We start from the raw sequence: 22,087 nt of genomic DNA, 5'->3' as shown, positions 1-22,087 counted from the left end.
TCATAAAACATGGTTGGTAGTAGTCCTTCTTTCTCAATTTTTTGATAGGAGTTTGTCTAGGACAGGCACTATTTCATTTCTGAATGTTTGGTAAGATTCATCTGTAAAGCCATCTGGTCCTGGGCTTTTGCTTTTGGAGAGAGATTTGATTACTGTATCAATTTCACTGCTTGTAATTGACCTATTCAAGTGTTCTATTTCTTCTTTGTTGAGCTTTGGGTGATTATAAAGTTGTAGGATTTGTCCATCTCTTCTAGATTGTTGAACTTGCTTGCATAAAATTAGAACTGGATATTCTTTAGGGAACATGTGGTATTAATTCTTGCAACAGTTAAGTTTAAATTTGCCATTTTTTAAATTAACATTTGAAGTTTATATTTGCTTATTTACTAGAGAATAACAGAATTCTTTTTAAAAAGACTTACAAATGCTTTTATTCTGTAACAGGGTTCAATACAATTAATGTCAGGATTTACCTAATTTTGATCTTTAAAAAATTACTGATTTTTCAACATTTGAGACAGTAAAGGGTTTTTCTCCACTTGAGAATTCCTGAACTTCTGAAGATTCCATTAATTTCCACTGATTTGAAACTAAATACACTGGGTCTCCTAAGGAGTAGAAAATGGGCAGAGGAAACATTAATATGGCTTTCAGAAAAGAAAACACACCAATTGAGAAAAATGAAAACTGGAAAGTGTTTCCTCACCTACACTAGTTAGCCTATTTGTTCTGTGTAATATTTGTCCTGTTTACTTGCAGAATAGGATAAAAAGATGAGGGAGGGAAAATTTGAAGCAAAACATACCTCATTCACTAAAACAACTTATTTTAAATAGTAATGAGTATGTGAGGGAGGGAGTTGGAGGCTCAGACAGACATTTTATTCTTAAGGCATCCAAGAGAGTAGTTTTATCCACATCCTGACTGTTAATATTTTTGTTCTCGCTAGAGAGTCTACTGGCATGAAATTGTACCCAACTGACCGGGCTATGACTGTCAAGGTTCTAAATTTGCGGTTCCAACTGAAAGTCTCTAGGCCATTGAAATCATGTAAAGAAACTAGAAATGGTCAGTTCCAGGACATTTCTATAATTTTTTTTTCTTTTTAAGATCTATTTTTAGTTATTTATGCAGAGAAAAACGAGGGTGTAGGCCAGAGATACAGGGTGTAAGAGGTTTCACCACAGACAGAAAAGGTAACAAAACAGGTGAGTCCACTGAAATACGCTGCTGAGGGGAGCAGCAGGCAAGACAGGAGAGGTCTGCTGCACCGTTTAGGTCAGCTCCCTGGCCAGGAATCAAACTCATGCTGCAGTGGCTGGTGATAGTTTGGTAGTGCTGAGACTCTAACTATTGAGCTACCAGACAGGACCACCCCCCTTCATTTCTATATTTTTTTTATTAACATTTGGGATATGCTTTCAGATTTCAGAGTAACACAGCCCAGTACAAATCAAATTGGAAAACAGGAAAAAATTACAAAGCCAAGATTCAAATCCTGTGCATCCACTTTAATTTTATGACCTTCAGGAAGTTATTAACATTACCGACTTTTAGATTCACCATCTATAAAATGGAAGCCAGACAATCTGTCTAACAGAGCTGTTGTAAGAATTAAATGACATACTACATGCAAAGTATCTGTGTTGTAAACCATTTCCATGATGAATAGATGCAAATTCAGTAAGCATATTTTGGTCATGTATGTGTCTACATTTCTGGATACACAAAAGAAAAACAGAGGAGAAACAGATTAATTAAAAGGTCAAAAGATGAGATCTTAACCTGCTGAAAGGAAAAAGCTCAATTGTTTAATTGACCTTTTTCTAGGATAAAAGAACAGAGAATTATGGGTTACAAGAAAGGGCCAATGATTTTTGGTTAAATTAAAAGAACTTTAAGTGCATACTATTAGAAATTAGTGGAAATGTGAACTATGTGGATATATAGCTTCTGGAATGAACAGATTGTATCAGAGAATAGTAATGGTCATCTCATAAGGTCAATCATTCTCTCACATCTATCTAACTTCTGAATGTCAAGGAAATGAAGGGAAAACTAGCAATCAAGAAACTAAAGTGCTTAAAATGTTCCTGCTAAAATTTCAAATATCAATAATTTAGGAAAGTTACTTCAGTAATTTGAGTTTCTCTTTCCTCCTTTGTAAATCAGAGAGATTGATTGTGACTTTTAGTTATAAGAAAGATAAATATGATTCTCACTTAGTATGGCTTAAATCTAAGTTTATATATGGCATGAAAGCAGAAGGTAAGTAATGCGATGTGGCCACGATCACTGACCAAAATAGAGAAGTGCAATGGCGTTATTATAATGTAACTAATTACTACTTGATATAATAAGTAGTTTACACCAAGTCATTTGAAATTCTTTAAGCAGCTTCATGATATATTTACAACCAGGAAAGACCTAACTATTTAGGTCACTTATTCAAGGAAGCATAATAAAATAACAATTACATATTCTAATGTGTAGTAACAACATACCTTGCTTACATTTTGAAGGTCATTTAAAAACAGTGTAGGTATTTTTAATATTTCATTTATAAGAATAAAAATATCTGCATTGTTGAGGCATATAGAAATTTATGGTGAGAAGAGATTCTACAAGATGTTAGGCTGTAGGAGCATTAATGAATTCATTAATGGCAGATTATCTACTCTAGATAAAGAAGATATGGTTACATAAGTTTGTTAAAATAGTTCATAAAAGCATCTGATATTTCCATTTAAAAATTAGTTCATCAAATTGAAACATTTTGTGAAAAACCACATGGAACTGAATGATTCAGAGCTGTTTTCTCAAAGGAACAGAGATCACATAGAACAAAACATGTATAATAATATGTAACCTTATCTCTTCTTCATATACAAGCTAAATTCAACTTCCTATCCCATATTTTAATACTTTTAATAAAAGCTTTTAATTCTGAAAGCTTTTCCTTACAATCTTCTAGACTAAGACCTTAAGCATTTCCCATGAGATAAGTACTCGGCTTTTTTTTTTTTTAATTTATTATTTTATTTTATACGTAGAAGAGTTGGAGGATAGGCCAGAGGTGAGAGTATTCACTAGAGACAGAGTGGGGATCAGAACAGGCCGATCTCCTGCAACGCACTACTGAGGGGAGCAGCAAGCGAGACAGGAAAGGTCTGCTGCACCACATGTGGATCACCTCCCTGGAGGCATATAGAACTCAGGCCACAGCACTGAAAGCATGATAGCACTGGGACTTAACCCCCTGCGCCACCAGGGAGGGCCAGTACTCGACTTTTCTACATGACTTAACTTTTAAATTCAGGTACATGAATAATACCTTTTGAGTAAAAAAATATAAATGACCATATCTTATTCTTCTTTAAGAAAACTAAAAGCTCTGTTTAGAAGAAAGTTTTTCTTAAAAACACAGTAATTCAAACATAAGCAGATGGCTCAATGAGAGGAGAATAAAGGATCTATACTGTTGATTTGATGAAGGAAATAATGCTACAAATACTAACCTAATGAAGTTGAAAGCCTAGTACAAAGAATCCAGAAAAAAAAAGGTTTCTAAAATATACACACTCCCCTCTGCTCCAACACAGCATTGTAACAATGTGAACCATATTGGTTAGAAAAGTGAGCATCTGAGGCAGAAAAAACTCAGTCTGTTCTTTTACTACGTCTATAACATGTGACAAATGGCTGGCTTATTTTTATCTTATTATCAATAACTTATTTTTATCTTATTATCAATAGACTTCTTAACTCAAAGAAGAATTTTCATTTGTTTATAAATTAAATATCTATAAAAACTGATTATATTAAACTGGCTATTTCAGCTCTGAGTATATGTAAAAATGTCAATATAAATGGGAGGAAGAAAAAAACAAACATATTTGTTTATATAGGCACTATTATTCACTCAAGTAACTAAAATCTTAAAAATGATCTAAAAATGCAGAGTTCCAAGATTGAACTACATATTCCATATTGAATTGTATGGACATGCAAATTATCTTTTGTAAAAAAATACTACTTATTTTCTTCACAATAATTACAATAATTTTGATACTGTATTAGAATATTTCTGAGGATTCTATTATGTAACACATTAGAGAAAGGAATTTAATGACTCACAATAATTCTTATCAAATGCTATGTCATAACAGAGAACACATCTACAAAATTACCTGACAAGCAATGTGCACGAGGTAGACCAGCTCTTTAGATTCACAGCCATTTTTTGTTACATCAATCTGCTCTTCTGAAAGTGAAAGCTATGTCACAAAGGAAAGGAAAGTCATGATTAATGAATAAAAATTAACATTCAATAACACTTGTACCCTCACATCAATTTAATGAAAGACACACTCTAAAATTGAATTCTACTGCTTAAGTATGATAAATTTAAGAATTCTGGATATAAAATAAATGTGTTTTAAGAATTGTCCTTGTAATATCTAAACAATCACAACTGTATAATAGCAGTAAAGGAAACATTCAAGCAAGGGCAGGTCTTCACTTTCTTAATCTGCAGAATACATAGGTGAAAGATAGACTTTAAGTAGAGACTAAGAGACTGTGGAACCATGCAACTGAAAAGAGCTCAGACCCCATACACTGCATGCTCGGGAAACAGGCTGAGCTTGAAGAAACATTTTATTGCAGATTCGCCATTTTATGTGATTTTTTTTTTATTTGAACCAATAGCTAACATTTAGAAACTGAGTGATTTCGTTTGAAAAAAAAAAGACAGATTTCTGACTTGTATTAAAAAACCAAACCTTGAGATATGGGGCCCATATTCTCACATAGGCGACAGCTGGCTAAAGATTTACCCATTGTTTTATTTATCTTTTTTTTTTTTTGAAAGGAGGCAAATCACACACATACATACAGATAGACAATAAATGTTTATAAACAACATTTCATTGTTTCCTTGTTTGGCCTAAAGACTGAATTTTGAGTATCTCGAATGCTTTGCTACAGCTATGGTTCAATGCTTGGCAGCATTTAAATTGTTTTATTATTTAAGGAAAAAGTTGGCACCATTTTGTAAAACTGAACCTTCATATATAACTTTCAGCAATTCCTCTATGAATCATACTCTCCAAGTGTCTGTACCAGTTGAACTAATTTCATTTTTTTAACCACTGTCTAGGCTGAAGTTTAACTGCCATTCATCATGCTGCTTGCTTTGCTTTGCTTCTTATACCCATCTGACTTGACTCATTTATATTACATACCTACAACCCTTTGGGATGTGAATTTGTAAACTCGCTCCAATTCACACTCCTGAATTCAAAAGTGTCACTAACTGACTATAATATTGAGCTACGTAATTTCTCATCTAGAAATGGCAATCTACAACTCCCAAGTTTGTGATAATTAAATGGAGACAATGCATTTGAATTGCTCACCCAGGTACCTAGCATTATATGTTATTTGTCATTATAGTTATTATAAAAATCAAGGCTGATGAAAATAAATTCACTATTTTTGAAAGTCACGTCACTGAAAGTTTGTTTTTCTTAAACCTTCTATCACAAGACAGTGATCATTCATACACCAGCAAAAGTAAGCCAGATGAACAACAAAATCATAGCTTTAAAAAAAGAACATTTAAGGGTGAAAAGAATTTAAATAAACCGAGTTGGAGAAAGTGACAAGACTTTCATGAAATAGAAAAGAACTCAGAGATGTGCTCAAAAGCCTAGCAGAGATATAAGAGGATAAAGAATCTTCCTTAGTTAGGCCAAGAAGAAACCAGCCAAACCCTGAATGCCTGATATGAACTGGAATGCTAACCTAAAATTCCAAGGACCACCTTCTAGCAGAGAGTCAATACCAATGTGTCAACTGATTCTCACAGATACTCACTCAGCAAGTGTATAGTGATCACGCACAGCAAAGGCTGAGGGGAGAATGTGTAGAGTCACTCCAAATACAAGGCAGCTAGCCTCTATCAATGGGAAGTAGGACAAGAAAGCTGGTTCAGGATAGAAGAACTAAAAGACCATCAAAGGAACATATATGCAAAAACTGAAGGCTTGCAGTAACACAGGTACCAGGCCTTTATACTGTACAAGGCAACTACACATCAGGGTTGAGAAGGGAAAGGGTGAAGTGAGCCTCCTTTGACACAGAAGCCAGTAAGAGGGCTAGAGAGCAAAAGAAGTTAGCAATGGGCCTGAGAAGCGAGAGAAAAGTGTGTGCCCCCCACCCCTCAGTAAGAATGCTAGTGACTTAGCAGGAAAGCACAAAGACAATTAGGCATTTACTAATTTTCCATTTTTCCTGATGAAAATAAGCTCTAGGACACTCCAATTATTTAGAAGTAATAATAAATTAAAACCACAAGGTCAGATTAGCATTACCTGCAGATCAGCTTAATTCAGTCACCAAATAAACATGAATTACATTATCTAACTTAAACATATAACAGATTGAAAGAAGAATGGATAAACCCTTTCCTGGAGATAAATATCATTTACTTTAGTCATTATTGTCATTTACATTAACATGTGTGGGAAGAAAAATTATAAAATACACATGGAAGCAGATAATTGTGATCCATGATCAAGTGGAAACTATAAAGGGAATCAGATACAGAAATGATCCAGATACTGAAATGACGAGAACATGAACCTTTGTGCGGCAGAATTCTGTAACTTAGTTAAAAAGAAAAACATATATATTTAAGAACACATGGAAAATCCAGACATAAATTGAAACCACAAAAATATTCAAAAGAAAATTTAGCAATAAAAATTACGGTTATCAGATGGTAACAGCAAAGTTGACAGTAGATGAAAGGATCTATTCTGGAAACAGAATAAAAAGTATTCAAGCTGAAACAAAAAGAAGGGGGAAAAAGAACAAACAAATAAGTCCATCTGATAGCTAAAAGAACACAAAACACACAACCACATGTACAACAGAAGTGAGCACCAGAAGATGCAAGAAGGAATGGGGCAGAGAAACATGTGACGAGACATCAGATAAACACTTTCTAAAACTGGTGAAAGACAACTAAGAAATCTCAGAAACTCAGGGAACTCCAAACAGGATAAATTTTAAAAATCACTAATGAACATAACATCATACTGCTGAAAACTAAATGAAGACCAAAGTCCTGAAAGCAGGCAAACAAAAAAATTAGGTAAATGCACAACAAATAAGTAACATCTGAATTCTCACCCGAAACTAGAAGACCGAAGACAAAGAGAAACAGCTTTAAAGTGCTACAAGAAAAATATGTCAATTCTATATCCCATGAAAATAAGCTGTAGAAAGTAGTGAAACATAAACAGATTTATAACAAAGGCTGTGAGAATTCATCTCCAACAGACCAGAGCAACTAGAGGGGTTCAAGCAAGTTCTTCAGAATGAAGGGCCATAGTAACAAGAATAAAACAACTCCGAAAAGCAGTAGAGGAAGAGGGGGTTAAGTGCTAGCCACAATGGCGAGTATTTAGATATACATAAAACACCTAAGTTCTCAACAATACCAGATGGAAACATCTGAGATTATCTTAACAGTACCCTAGGTCTTATTTCTACCAAAACTGTAAGACAAAAATTAGGAAAAATAGCAATTTCTAATGAATAAAAAAGTATAGCTCCCACCAACAAATCCTCACTAAAAGGCAAGTGATTGAGAAGAAACAGGCTTCAAGTAGAAGTTCTTAGTGAAGCAGAAATATTGAGCAAAGAAGTGAGGGAATAAATATTGCATCTAAACAAATTTTAACTGTATAACCAAAAAGATTATTATAGAAGATAGGAAATAAAATTACAATCCTTAGTAACACTAGCATGGAAGACAAGAGTGATCTTAGTTAAAACATTATAAGTATTGGTATTGTTGGTGAGAAGGAGGAAAAAGATTTGGACTGCAAATTGGGTATTCAAGTTAAAAATTTTAATGGTGATCTCTAAATGAATACAAAAATCATATATAATTTTCAAACCATAAAGGGGAAGAATCTTTGAATGTGAAGTGAAAAAAAAGACAATATTTCAAAAATCAATAGAACCTAATTTTAAGTAAAATTGAAGCAATATCTTATTCACATGAACAAAAACTATAAAATATCTAAAAATAAATCAAACAAAAAAATGTTCAGAGCATCAGGTAAAATTTTCAAGTATTACTAAAGATGTAAACGAAGATAAAAATAAGTCCAAATAGACTTGAAAATTCAGTATGGTAAGTGCACTCATTTTCCCTTGCAAAATTTCACAAGTTTTTTTTATTCACATGATTAGTCAAGGAGAACCTAAAATGTATAAGGAAAAGCAATGTGCCAAAAATAATCAAGATAAGCTTGGTCAAGAAACTTGTCCTACCAGATATCAAGACATTATGAAACCACAATTCAGAGCCTCTCTGTATGTTTTTGCTATTCTTCCCATCAAATGGTAGAGTTTTCGTCCCCTCTTTTTGAATTTATGCTGCTTTATGACTGCTAGAATCAATAAAATGTGGTGAAAACAAGATTCTGGGACTTCCAAGCCTAGTCATTCAAACAGCCAAGGGCTTCTGCTTCCTTAGTCTCAGAGCATTAAGCCTCCACGTCCATTGGATAAGAGCACATGAAAGACCTTAAGGATGAAACACCATGTGGAGAGAAATGCCATGTGGAGATCACAGAAGCATCCAACATCCGGTCCCAGCTATTATTCACCACATTCCTGCAGGAACTCAAGGAGTCCAACAGACACCTGTTCATGTGGGTGAACTCCAGGAATCATGGATTGAAATATAATAGGTGTCATGTAAGTCACTGTTTTGAGGTATACTGTTTTGAGGGTTACGGACAATGGATCAAAAGAGATATATATGTCACATAGATCTGGATATTGATCTATAACCAGTTGGGTCTTAAAAATCACTGGAAAATAAGAAATATTACTTAATCAATGGTCTAAGATAACTGGGGGAAAAGATACATTCCCATCATACACTGGCATCCAAAGAATAATTCCAGGTGAATTGAACACACCTAAGTGTGAAAGTTAAAACTTTAAAGTGTAAAATAATATAAAAATAAATTCCTAGTACTAGAGACACAGCAAAATAGCTCTATGCCCACAGGACAAGGGAAAACTTCAAACACAAAAAGGGCAAAACAAAAGACTATAAGACTGGTTGTATCAAATTTCTTGTAAATTATCATAAATGGTATACTGTAAAACAAGAATAATGATGAGTCACACTGTAGAAGGAAAACGTTAGTAATCTACAATTTGAAATATGTTAATCATAATATGTAATGAAAAAATGAGATAGGAGTACGCCTACTGCACCATTTTGAAAAGTATCTGAAATTTCAGTGGGGATTACTAAGTGATGAGTGACTGACTAAATTAACAATGTCCCACTAAAATACAGTACTCATTTCAAAAGTAGGTTTATTACCATTCTTCACATATTCTCTTCTTCCTCCTGTCCTCCTGAAATAAACATTATAACCATTCACCGAATCTACCACTCCTCCTCTCCAAAGTCTTTTCTTTTTCTAATTTCAGGGTCAGGAGATAATCTCAACCTTTGCTCCCTTGAGAGAGACAAAATTTGTCTCTCACACTTGCCCCCCCTTTCCTATTTTCCACTGTTTGAGGCCATCTGGTTCTAGGCCATATGTGCAGCACCTACTCTAGCCAACTGCAAAGTGCATGAGTACAACATCCTCTCTGGTCTCTCATATTTCCCATCACTCACTGACTGAAGTCTCAAAATCTTTCTTTCTCAAAATCTTGTAATATTTTCTCAATTCTTATTAAGAAAATAATGTAAATACAAAAAGCTAAATACTTTACACGAACCTTAAAGGACAGCACTTCTTTAAGTATCCTCTGTCATGTTTTCCAACCATCATTCTACCCTACTCATCCCATCCCCTCCAGGTATGAAGATAACCAGGGGAGAAAGATATATTTGGCTATGCTATTCTTCCTTTCTAAAGACTCTTGACTTCTAGTTCTACACATGTAAAATGTGTTCAATTTTCAGTAAAGCCCTTTTTGAATCCCACAGAAAAAAAACCTCTGTTGCCTTTGAATGAATAAATATTCTTGGAACATGATTTACATCTTTTTCCTTTTACTATGTTACAGGTACATTGTGTGTTTCTGCACTTCATCAATTAAACTCTCCTAAGTATCCAACACTTACAAGGCATTCAATAAAACTATTCTGATTGTAGTGTTTTGTAGGTTTTAAAAATCATATGCAGGCCCTCCCTGGTGGCGCAGCGGGTTAAAGCACTGCACTGAGAATCTAAAGCCGCTTCCGCATGAGTTCGATTCCTGCCTGCCCCGGAGGTGACCACATGGCGCGGCAGACCTCTCCTGACCCGCCCACTGCTCCCCTCAGCAGTGTACTTCGTCCATCTGCCTGTTCCCCACTCTGTTACTGGTGAAGCCTCTCACCGCCCCTGAGCCTCTAGCCTGTACCCCAGTTCTGTATGCACAAATAAATAAATCTTAAAAAAAAAAAAAATCATATGCATAAGTCTGAGCAATCAGTGTGTTTTATACAGTAGTTGAGTCACAAGTACCAAGACTACACTATGAAAGATTATATTTACCCATAAAAACTTATGACTTGAATATAATAATGAAAATTATTTTTATTTCTTGCAATTCAATGATATCTCAACATTTTATTTATAAGAAATGGGAACCAGAACATCCAATTCCCATATCTTCTACATTCCTTACTAATCTATTTTAAGAGTTACTGTTCATATATATAGCATTCACTTTTTCCATCACCATAGATACCAACCTACAATTAATGTTGTTAGGATCTTTAAAAATACAACTCTATTCAGCAAGCTTCAAATGTTCAGAAAACTCCTTTATATGGAAATCAGAAATGTAAAGGGGTAAAAATACATCACCCCACCCACATTAAAAAATAAATTTATCAAAGTCTTATCAACAGAGGAGCACAGTGAGAACTATCTTATATAGTTCTATTTTGGCTGCAATTTCACTGAGACACAACTATGGATCTTATAGTTTCCTTTACTTCTGTGGTCTCTGTAGATGTGGAAATATAAACAGTTTCTTTTGCAAAGTATTATGTAGTTCACTCACCCCTACCATTGACATCCTAACATTCAATACTTAAAATATTACTTCCAAAATAGAGCTGAAAATGATGATGCACTGAAATGTATGTACACTGAATTCATAAAGTATGTACACTGAATTCATATAGTATAACTCTATGTAAGAGTTAAATCTTAGCTGAGTAACAAATGAAGTAAGTCTAATTTCAGTATGTAAAGCAAAAACTGACAATAGACAAAAAGCTCACTTCAAATTTAGAAGGAAAAAGCAAGTGACTGACCTATATTAATCCTCATAAACTCTTTTTTCCAGGCAAGCACTGTTTCCCTAACTAAGTAAAAGAAGTAGTAACTGGACTGGTCTGATCATCTTTAAACACTAGAGTAATCCTCATCTCAATGAGATGCCCACAACCTGGAAAATGAGATTAAATACCAGCCCAGCAGAGTCACATCTCCCATGTTATACTCCCTCCAGAACACACACTTGTCAGAAACAGTGCTTTATGAATATATTCATATGTCTCTAAGTTGAGGACTTCCTGAGCAACAACTCTGGTTAAGATAAATGATAGCAATGTCAATGATGGAGCCCTCCAGAGAGAAATGGCTTTCGTCTTCTCAGAGCCATGTTTACATTACAGGGGTTTCTGAAATAAAAACTGTTCAAAAAAAAAAAAAAAAAAAAACTGTTCTACTTTCCACCAGAGAAGACGTGAGACATGCCAGAGCAAAATTCTCCTTCACCAGAAAGGCAAATGCACAGAAGGCCAGAGACTCTTTGCTCCCATTTTGACCCCTCAATATCCCCATCTTCTGCAATACGCCTCAGACCTATGGCTTGCCTGTGAGTTATTAGGTGAATTCTTTATCAGAAAGAAAACCCTGTCTGCTTCCAAAAAAAACCACAGTCAATGGTTAATTGAACACGGAAATACAGGTATCTGAAATACTGAAAATGGAGGGTGGAATCCATACATATATATATTACCAATTAACAATTTGTGAACAAAAGATTTTCCATGTTGGTATTCAAAAAGAAGAAATGCAATTATGTGTTCTTCATGTTCCCTTTATCTTTATTTGGAAACTTTGAACTTTCTATATACTTTACAATTTCAATATCTTAAGTCATGGATTTAAATCTATCTTAAACTGGAGCTAAGTTTTTTTTAATTAATGTGAATTACAGAAAAAGAATCTGTTATTTTAACTTGCTTTCTCCATTTCATGATTTAATATAAAAATTAGCTTCTATGTTAAAAAGAATGTCACAACTAAATAAGGTGATTACTAGATCGTCAAGAATACTGCAAAAGTGTCTCTCATATGAGGTGTGGTTTGCAACAACACTCCTTATAATTAAAAAGCTTCCTATTCGAATGTAAAACATTTCTATATCCACTGTCTCAGTTCTCACACTACCCAGGAGTCAAAAGGAAAAGTATTACTTTCCACATTTTACAGGTTGTGGTCTGTATGTACCAAAGTGCTTTAGAACATAGGCCTTTTTCTGAAGTTCTTTAAAATTTACTGAGGGATGTGTGTGTGTGCTAATTACGAGGTCACTTAATTTTCATAGCGTTCTGTGATATATTTGGAATAGATGTATTTCTTCCTCTTACAAAAGAGGAAACAAAGGACCAGAGAAGCTAGAGAATTTATATAAGATCACATATGTTGTGATATCACATTATTATGCATCTTACTTTTTTTCTCCTTCAACTACATAAAAGATGTTAAGATTTTTCAAAACTACCTATTCCTTCTTGTTAAAACAGTATGCCGTTTATGTTTTTCTAGTACTATAAAAGAATATGCAGAATGGCTTATGGTCTTTATTCAAAATAGGCCCCACCACTTAATAGCTGTGATCTTGGGGTAATTCCTACACTCTTTTCACCTCAATTCCTCATCTGAAACTGTTGTGGAGGATAAAAGAGAAAACACACTAATAGGATTTAGGCTAACAGAAGACATAATAAGTAGTAGCTTGGGTTGTTTTTTTTTTCTATTAATTCATTTTTATTACTTCATTTAAAATGCAAATTCAGGGGGTTCTGCTTCATATTACTATCCTCAACTTTAAAAAAAATTTATTTATTTATGCATACAGAATTGGAGTACAGGCCAGAGGTGTAGGGGCTGTGAGAAGATTCACCAGAGACAGAGTGGGGAGCAAAACAGGCATATTAACTAAGTACACTGCTGAGGGGAGCAGTAGATGGGTCAGGAGAGGTCTGCTGTGCCATGTGGGCCACCTCCAGGGCCAGGGATCAAACTTGGGCTGAAGCAGCTGCAGCTAGCATTTCAGTGTTGTGCTTTAACCTACTGAGCCGCAAGGGAAGGCCCCCTCAACATTTTTATACTCAGGCCAAACTTCCTATTGTGTTCCATATTTGTCAGTATCAAGGCACAAACAAATTTGATAATACAAGCCCCCAGAGCATTGCCCAAGACCCCTGCACTGTTGTTTTAGCAAAAAAACTCAAGTTATAGATATTAAATTCACACTTTCCCTGTGTCTTATTTTGTTCAAAATTTGATGCTAATTTAATACTTCCTACAAAACAAGACAGAAAGAAACATATTTATCAACAGCTTCTGATAACAGTATGATAAAGAAAATGCAAACTGCACATGCCCATCTTTGAGTCATTGCAAACTAGAGGGCAGAGCAGGGAGAAAATAAAGGCTCAAGCAGAATAAATTGATCAAATCTCACATATTGCAAGAAATTTTTTCCATGTTAGAAAAAGGAATTTCATGAACGGTGAGCAAGTTTATATTTTTGGACAATGGGTGGTATACAATAGGGTTAAGTACAATAAAGATACTAAATTTAAAACTACAACGTGATTTAACTCAAAACAAGAAGTCTTTTGAGCAATTGTTTTGTTTGTATTTTCCCTTCTTTTTAAGTTTCAATTTCTCTAAATAAATTAAATAAAATATAATACAACAATTATATATCAAAACCTGTGAAGTCTGCTCAAATTAATATATAGGGGGAACAAAACCAACTTCAATCCACATATTAAAAAGTGACTTCAAATAAATAAGATACCAATAATTCTTATAGAATTTTATTTCTCTAATGAAAAGATGTATATATAGAATAATATTAAAATTTGACATATTCGCTTATGATAAAGCTATTTTGACCACCAAGTATATGCATAATTTGTTATTCATTGTTGTTTTTACTTTTCCAAGAACAAAAGAATTAAACTTTCAACTTAAGACACAAGCTATATGACAAAATAACTAACTCCAAAAATGTAGATTGGAAAAAAAATGTATGCTTAAAAAGTAATGGTATAAGAAGGGAGAGTTGAGAGTGGGAAGGACACAGGAAGGGAGAGGATAACTACATCCCATTAACACAAATTAAATTATTCCAGGTCATTTATTTAAAAAGGGGTCTGGGCTGTAAAGTTCCTCAAACTCAAGACTATTATAGAAATACAATGTCAGGTCAGCAAGCATAGACACAAATACCATAAAATTTCAGTACAATGAAAATAGGAATTTATGTTTAAATATTTAACCTAGTAGCATGTCTCCCCGGAATATAAAGATGCTTTGACAATATAGTTCCATGACCAGAGTAATTCCTGCCACTAATATTTTTAAAGATTTGTTTTGTATATTTACACATACAAGATCTGGGGTATATGCCAGAACTATGGAATTGGGGGTGTGAGAAGATTTACCAGAGACAGAGTGGGGAACAGAATAGGCAGATGTCCTGAAATACACTGCTGAGGGGAGCAGTGGGTGAGACAGGAGAGTTCTGCTGCACCATGTGGGTCACCTCCCAGGTTGGGGATCAAACTTATGCCACAGTTGTGGCGATAGCTTGATAGCACTGAGACTTAGCCCCTGAACCATTAGGGAGGCCATAAACTAATTTTTAAAAAAAAGTTTATGCATGCTTTCTAAAAGTAAGAACATGACACGGTATAGCCTCTCCTGTCCCTGTGTTATTATACCTCTTTTTCCTTTCACCTTATCACATCCCCAATTCATTTCAATCAGAGCTCATCACTTATCCAAGGTTTTAGTAATTAAGAACATTAGCTGTCTTAGCATATTCAGGTATCCAGGAATGGGTATAACACATTATGTATCCTTTTCAACAGGAAGATAAGGAAAACAAGAACAAGTATTGGCAATCTCCATAGTAGTCAGGAGAGTGAAGTGACAAGATCCTACCAGTTAGCCACACCCTTTCTACACCATATATCCATCATTTCTCAGCAGGACAATAACATATTACAACTGAAGTCGCTGAACTGAGATTTGAACAGGGAAGTTAGATAATTTGCTTAAGGTCTGCTAGAAGTGAGCTGAACAAGGTTGAAAACACCTGTGCAATCTAAAGTGTATGTTACCAATCCACCAGAAGTATCTATGGGCCTGGGAATTACTTTCTCTGGTACAAATTAAACTGGAAACAAGGGAATGCCCAAGGATGCTCAGTGCCTACTCTGCCCTCAAAAGGTAAAATACATGATTTAAGAACCACTCAGTCGTTCAAATAAGGGAGAAAATTTGTTTTACAAACTTTTATGAAAGAAATATCACACTTGGGCCCTACCTAGTGGCTCAACGGGTTAAAACACAGCACTATGAAGCTATCCACAGCCAGTGCAGCATGAGTTCAATTCCCAGCCAGGGAGCTGGCCCACATGGTACAACAGACCTCTCCTGTCCCACTACTCTCCTCAGCAGTGTATTTCAGTCAATCTGCTGTTCTGTTCCCCACTCTGTCTCTGGTAAACCCTCTCACCTCCCATGCCTGTGGCCTGTACCCTAGTTCTTGTATGCATAAATAAATAAATCTTTAAAATATCACACTTTTTGCCCTCACCTTTAAAGATGGAAGTCATTTTTCTGACCATATTAATTCATTCCTTCTAAAATTGTAACTATTATCTTTTGCCTACAAGTTCCTCCAATTATTTTTATAATTACATATAAATTGTTGTTTTACAGAAATGTGTCTTCCTCTTTTGGGGTTCATTTTATCAATTTTTATATAACATAAATATTGTTTCCTCTTCAACAAATATTCTTTGACTCTTAGTGATTGTACAACATTTTCGCTAGATAAATAGTCCATAACTTACATAACTCAACCCTACTTGTAAAAATTCTGATTTCTAATTTTTTACTATATATAATGATATAATGTATAAAGCCCTTGTGAAAATTGGCTTTTGTTCATGATGCCCCAATCTCTACTCAGTGAACTTCTACTCTAAAATGTCAGACATCACCTCCTATGCATAGCATTTTCTCATGCTTCAAAACAAAGCTAATTTCCTGATACTTGTTGAAAATATATATATGTACAAGTAAATGAACACATGAAATGAACCTCAAGTTGACATATCTTGCTTCTAACATTTATGTTTTAATTATCCTTTCAGATATTGGTTTCCTCCATGTAAGCAGGAGCATCTCAAGAGATAGAATAACATTACAAATGTACAATCAGTAAGTGTCTGTAAAATGAATCACTCCCCAACATACCTAATCATGATCATCATGTATCTTCCCTTCAAGAGTATTACTGAGCATTTACTACTGTGCTATTATCCTGCATTCTGCAGAAGTAAATAAGGTATACCCATACAAAAAAGGTATTGATAGCTTAGGAATACTGAAGAATGAATAAAGTAAATCAAAATGAAAAATGGTAATTAATATAAAAACATATAATGTTGATAACAATATGTGAGATGTCAGAAAATACATACTGGTCTCTGCTTCCAAACCTGGAACAGAGCTCCTGAAATCCTTGCAAATTCCTGAATGATAAAAGCACTAGGAGCATCTTTTGTTCTCCTTAACACTAAGATGACTCTGGGTGGATTCCCGGATGACCCTGAGTGGGGGCTGGTCACCAGAAAGACAAAGCCGTGATTGGAAGCTTAGAAAGATGAAGAGCTGTTATTACCAACATGGAAAAGACAGCAGGAGGAGCAGGTTTAAGAGGAGGCTGTGCTAGGCATGCTAAATTTAATATGCTTATTAGTCACCAAGTGAAGATGCAGAGAAGCCAGCTGGATAGGCAACATTGGAAATTAAAAGGAAGATTATTAAAATTTCCTTTGTATGATACATGGCAATGATATCACTGGCCCAAATTATTTCTATCTACATCTTTTTAAGAGCAACTGTATCTTTCAGTTTGAATAAAACTGAGAAGCATCACTGAAAGCCCTAAAGATAATTTTATTTAGCTTTTTTAAAAATTTAGTGAATAGTGATATCCTCCAGATTCAATGCCCTACTGGAATGATAAAATTTCAGCATCTGAGTAGAAAGAGTTATAAATATGTACATAAGAAATGTGAAAGTTGGGCAGAAATTTCTAAGATCAGGATGAAAAGAGGCAAAAATATGTGACTAGAATGTTCCACAATGGACACGTACACTAAAGGCAACAACTGAGTCAAATGACAGCATAAATTACCTAATGATATATATCATGGCTGCCAAGAGGGATGCCCTCTTCCAGACACAATTCACCAAGTTTCCCTGTTCATTTTCTTGTCAGAATGAACTACCAATCTTATAGAAAAATAAGGAAGTGAAAAGAAAGATTCTAGAGAGAAAATGAAATGGGAAGCATTAGGAATCTGTTCACACCTAGACACTACATTCACTAACCAAGCCTGCCTGATAGAATTATTTTTAACTATGGAATCTATTGAAAGCTGTGTCTGCCAATAAAAGGCATGCATGATAAATCCTGTTCGTTCTGGTCGATTCTAGTCCTCAGCACAGTAGCCACCACCAATCTCCAACCACTCAGAATGTGAGTGCATTTGTTCAAAGATTAGCCTGTGGAAGCCAAGCAAGGCAAAAAGGACCCAGTCATCCAAACACCAAGGGTATGTCTTCTAATAGTGAATTTCTGCTTCTGATCTCAGAGGTACAAAATGAAGAGGCCAGTGACCATTATTGTTAACCTACACATTCTATTGCAAAATTCTCCAACAATTAAATACCTCTCTATCTCTTTTTCTCCTTTTTCTCCTTTTTCTCTTTTTCTCCTTTATAGACTAGAGATCAAACATTATAGACTAGATGTTGTACTTCCAAAATATCAACAATAATCTAAATGAACATTACCTCAATAAATTAAAAAGCAAGTGGATGTATGAGTAAAATTAAAAATTGATCATATGTAACCGAGGAAAGGCACAGGTCGATAAAACATCTGAGAAGAATTTACGTTTACTCCTCAGGCTGATCTCTGGCATCAAGTCTACCTACAATGAGGAAAACAGTAACATGACAACAGCAAATCATGGGGGGAAAGGGGGGGGGAGGGGTTATTTCCAGAATTACCAAGGTATGTTTTCAGATGCCCAAATCAAAATGCATACAAAGAAACAGAGAAGAATAGCCTATTCAACAAAAATAAATAAACAGAAACTCTACTAAAATAGACATAATGATAGCTCTACTAGGAAAAGATTTCTTTTTTAAAGTAGTCTTAAAAAACTAAAGAAAGATTTAGAGAAAGTCAAGAAAATATTGTATGAACAAAATGGAAATACAGTAAGAGATAGGTGACATCTAAAAAGACTTTCTTAGGATCAATACTGAAACGTGATATAGGGAGATGTGGAAGAAATTGTGACTACTATAGAAATTGATGAAGAAACCTATGAAGAGGTCTATAAATCAACCAAATGGAATATCCCAGTGCCCCTTGTCCAGAGAGATAGTACAGTACTAGCTGCTCCTCCACTGAGAGCTGGCAAAAACAAAGAATCTGTCCCATATGAAAAGTAGCAGACTGTGTACTTGCCTCTTTAAATGTACAAGATATTCAAAAGAAAAAACCTGCATAAATTTTTATATTAAGAAATGACCCAAGATTTTTTCCACTCTAAGTAACATTTTTATTTTTCTCAAACCCTTCCAATAAATGCAGTCACCAAGAGATAGAAAACTCTTTTTAAGGAGTTAGCCAATTCCAATTGTTTTTTCAGATATTTTGGTTTGTTTTCCCATTAAACTAAATTTCCTTTTTTATTTAAAAAAAAAAAGAATGGCTAGATTGTGTCATATGCTTTGTGACAAATGGATGAACTGTGATCATGGATTAATAGAGAGCAATAAACAAACTAAACAAAAAGTAGCTACATGGGCCTACAGGGATAAATTTCATGATGTTAAATAAGTAAGAAAGAAGTCTATTCTGGTTCACTATTTTTCCAGCATTCTCCTGTACCTCTGATTCACTTTTTTTCATAGCTCTTATCTTTTTGGCTACATTGTATGCAAGTTAAGAATGGTAATGTTTTCCATTACTATTTGCAAATGGTCAAAACACCTAAAAAAAATGCTTGGAGCATGGTACTTTCTTAGTAAAATGTTTCCTGAAAGAATAAGACTAATTGCAGCTACATAAAGTTCAAGAATAGGCAAGCCTAAACACCATACTGATAGGGGATGCATACAGAAAATAAAGCTATAAAAAACATAATGAGTATTACAAAAATTATGACTTAAGTAATCTTTGGGGTAGGGAAAACAAAGACAACACAGGAAGGACACAGAGGAAATTTCTCTCCTAATTTTTGAAGTGAATTTCAAGTGGTGGATGTGTGTGTGTATATATATATATATGTATATATGTATAGTGTACATGTGTATACAGATACATTTTATAACATATACACATAATATACTAAGAAAAAATATTGAAAAAATCTCTTTGCACTTCTCCCTTCACCCTGACTCTGACTCACCCTTCACTACTACAACTCAACACACGAACCAGGTGACAGTACTTCATTCTGTAAAACACTCTATCAAACTGTCTAGGAATCTGATCAAACTTCTGAGATTTACAATTATTCTATTACACTGGTTCCACTTGAACTAAGAGTCATAAAATATCGTGCAATAGTCTACAAAGTCCGTTTGTACCAATGAAACATAAACAGTAAAAACTGATTTGGAGTGTCACCTGTCAGATAGGTCCAGAGAGACATCTTACTTCAGCATGTGGGAGGGATTTCAAACATACCTGTATGCTGCCAAACTCGACGTTCTCATAATGGAAATGTGCACATTCAGCCATCTTCGGAAAGTGACCTTTAGTGAAGGGTAACCTGAAGTAAATGAAATAAATGAGATACAAGCTACTGGACTAGCCAAAATTATTGAGCCTGGGGGAAACACCAGAGATTAAAGAGCTCATGCAAAAAACAAAACTATTTAAGCAGCACATGCGTGTGAGCACACATATCTCCACACAACTCTTTTCAGAAATACACTGACCAAATGAACAGTACACTCGGTGCATAAGGCAAAATGGAAAAAAAAATTTAAGCATCACTATACTCTCCTAACTGTGATCCAAGTCAATGACCACAGAAAAGCTATGCTTTTGGTAATAAATGTTATGGCGTCTGATTGTAAACAGCCAGCTCCTCATCAGAAGCAGCATTCCCACCACAAAACACAAAACCAGATTTTACCTGTGAATGTTGTCACAGCCCATCAGTCCTGGATTGGTGGGTCTGGATGCAGAATAAACATTTTTATCTTTGTCTATTCTCTGTTTATAATGAAATATAACTACCTAACTCTATACCTGATGAAAAGATGCTTTGTCTGTTTAAAACTGAAATAAGTATCTTCAGAGATTTAGATCAACTACTAAAATCCATTTTAGGATTCCCCAAAGGCAGAGCTGAGATATATAGCTAGAAATTTCATACCTTGGTCAACAAAGCTGATTTTTCTAAATAAGTAAGTATGTATTAATAGTACCCAAAAGGATATACATATATGCTCCTGTTAAATAATTACAAAATTAATAATGATATAACGTTGTTAGGAGAACAAAAACACAGTATATTTTTAAACATGCAGATAATCTTCAGACCTACTATTCCAACTGTTGAGACCTAAGTTGGATCTTAATAATGTAAGTTAATGTATGGACAGTAGGAGCTTACTTAGTAAAGAATCTAAATGAAAGTTTTAAGAGAGCAAAGGAGGTGATTTATAGGAATTTGTTTTTATACCTATTGTAAAATTATACTTACTTTTTCACATGCTTAACCTTCATACTTGCTGTACTGCCACATGTCTTAAGTGTAAGGTCTCCAGGAATCTCTGGAACGTCTGCTCCTCTTGCCTTTTAAAAATATTAAAGATGAAAGATTTATGACTATTCCTTTAGTATGAATAATTTTTAGAAAACAGATTAGTATTAATGGCTCTGCTGACTTTGTACCATCGGGACCACATATTGTTTCAATTACTTCTTTTTCAAATAGATATTACTTGAATCTAATAAATAATAAGGTAGAAAAAAATCACCTAACTTAAATATTAAATTGTATGCTAATAAAGAAACTTCTGTGAAAATAGTTTTTCAAGCTTGATCAAATTTCAAAGTCAGCTCTTATATATCTCAGCACAAACTAAAATCTCCCCTGGGAGCAGCTAAAATAGCTTTCATTACAATGATTAATAATAAATTTAAAATTGGCAATATGAATATAATTATGGTATCACAAATATCACAACATGCATATCTCACAGAAATTAACTTAAAAATATAAAATAATAAAGAGAGTTCCTTTCCACAGTGAATTATAAATGGCAATCATTTTAGTTGGTAGACTGTCTTTTGAAAACAAGTGTGTGTGTGTACATATCTCTACCACACATCTAAGGCGAAAACCCACCTAGCTTATAATCCAAATGAGGGAAACACACATAAATCCCACACCTCTGCAACCCAACTGAGTGGTCTGTGGATAGAAACATGGCTCAAAGATAAATACACAGGCAATATGAAAGGGCCTGACAGGAAAACCCTTGTATGAAAAGACAAAATTGCAATAACTAGGCCAATGAACCAAACAGTGGTCCAAGAAGCCTTAAAAATATTTTTTAAACCAGTAGTCCAACTAGCTTGTAACTATGTATGTTTTATCCAGCAATATTTT

At 34.5% G+C, this 22,087-nt stretch overlaps 1 protein-coding gene across 4 annotated transcripts in view; it reads right to left on the bottom strand.

The window, feature by feature from the left end:
• ARHGAP32 (Rho GTPase activating protein 32) overlaps nt 1-22,087 on the bottom strand; it is a 108,723-nt gene that overhangs the window by 78,908 nt on the left and 7,728 nt on the right. For 2 of the 4 annotated variants that reach the window (XM_012729757.1, XM_012729755.1), the window contains exons 2-5: nt 21,176-21,267; nt 20,603-20,644; nt 20,149-20,233; nt 4,194-4,280 (exon numbers count right to left, since the gene is read on the bottom strand). In XM_012729757.1, coding sequence (XP_012585211.1) covers nt 4,194-4,280; nt 20,149-20,233; nt 20,603-20,644; nt 21,176-21,267 — 306 coding nt within the window. The remainder of the gene's footprint in view (nt 1-4,193; nt 4,281-20,148; nt 20,234-20,602; nt 20,645-21,175; nt 21,268-22,087) is intronic. The other 2 variants (XM_012729758.1, XM_012729756.1) reach the window with 1 other exon arrangement.

This window comes from Condylura cristata, unplaced genomic scaffold, assembly GCF_000260355.1.
Source record: "Condylura cristata isolate star-nosed mole 26May11 unplaced genomic scaffold, ConCri1.0 scaffold00025, whole genome shotgun sequence".
Classification (NCBI taxonomy): Eukaryota; Metazoa; Chordata; class Mammalia; order Eulipotyphla; family Talpidae; genus Condylura; species Condylura cristata.
Note: the sequence above shows the minus strand (reverse complement) of the source record. Positions and strands in the feature narration are given on the sequence as shown.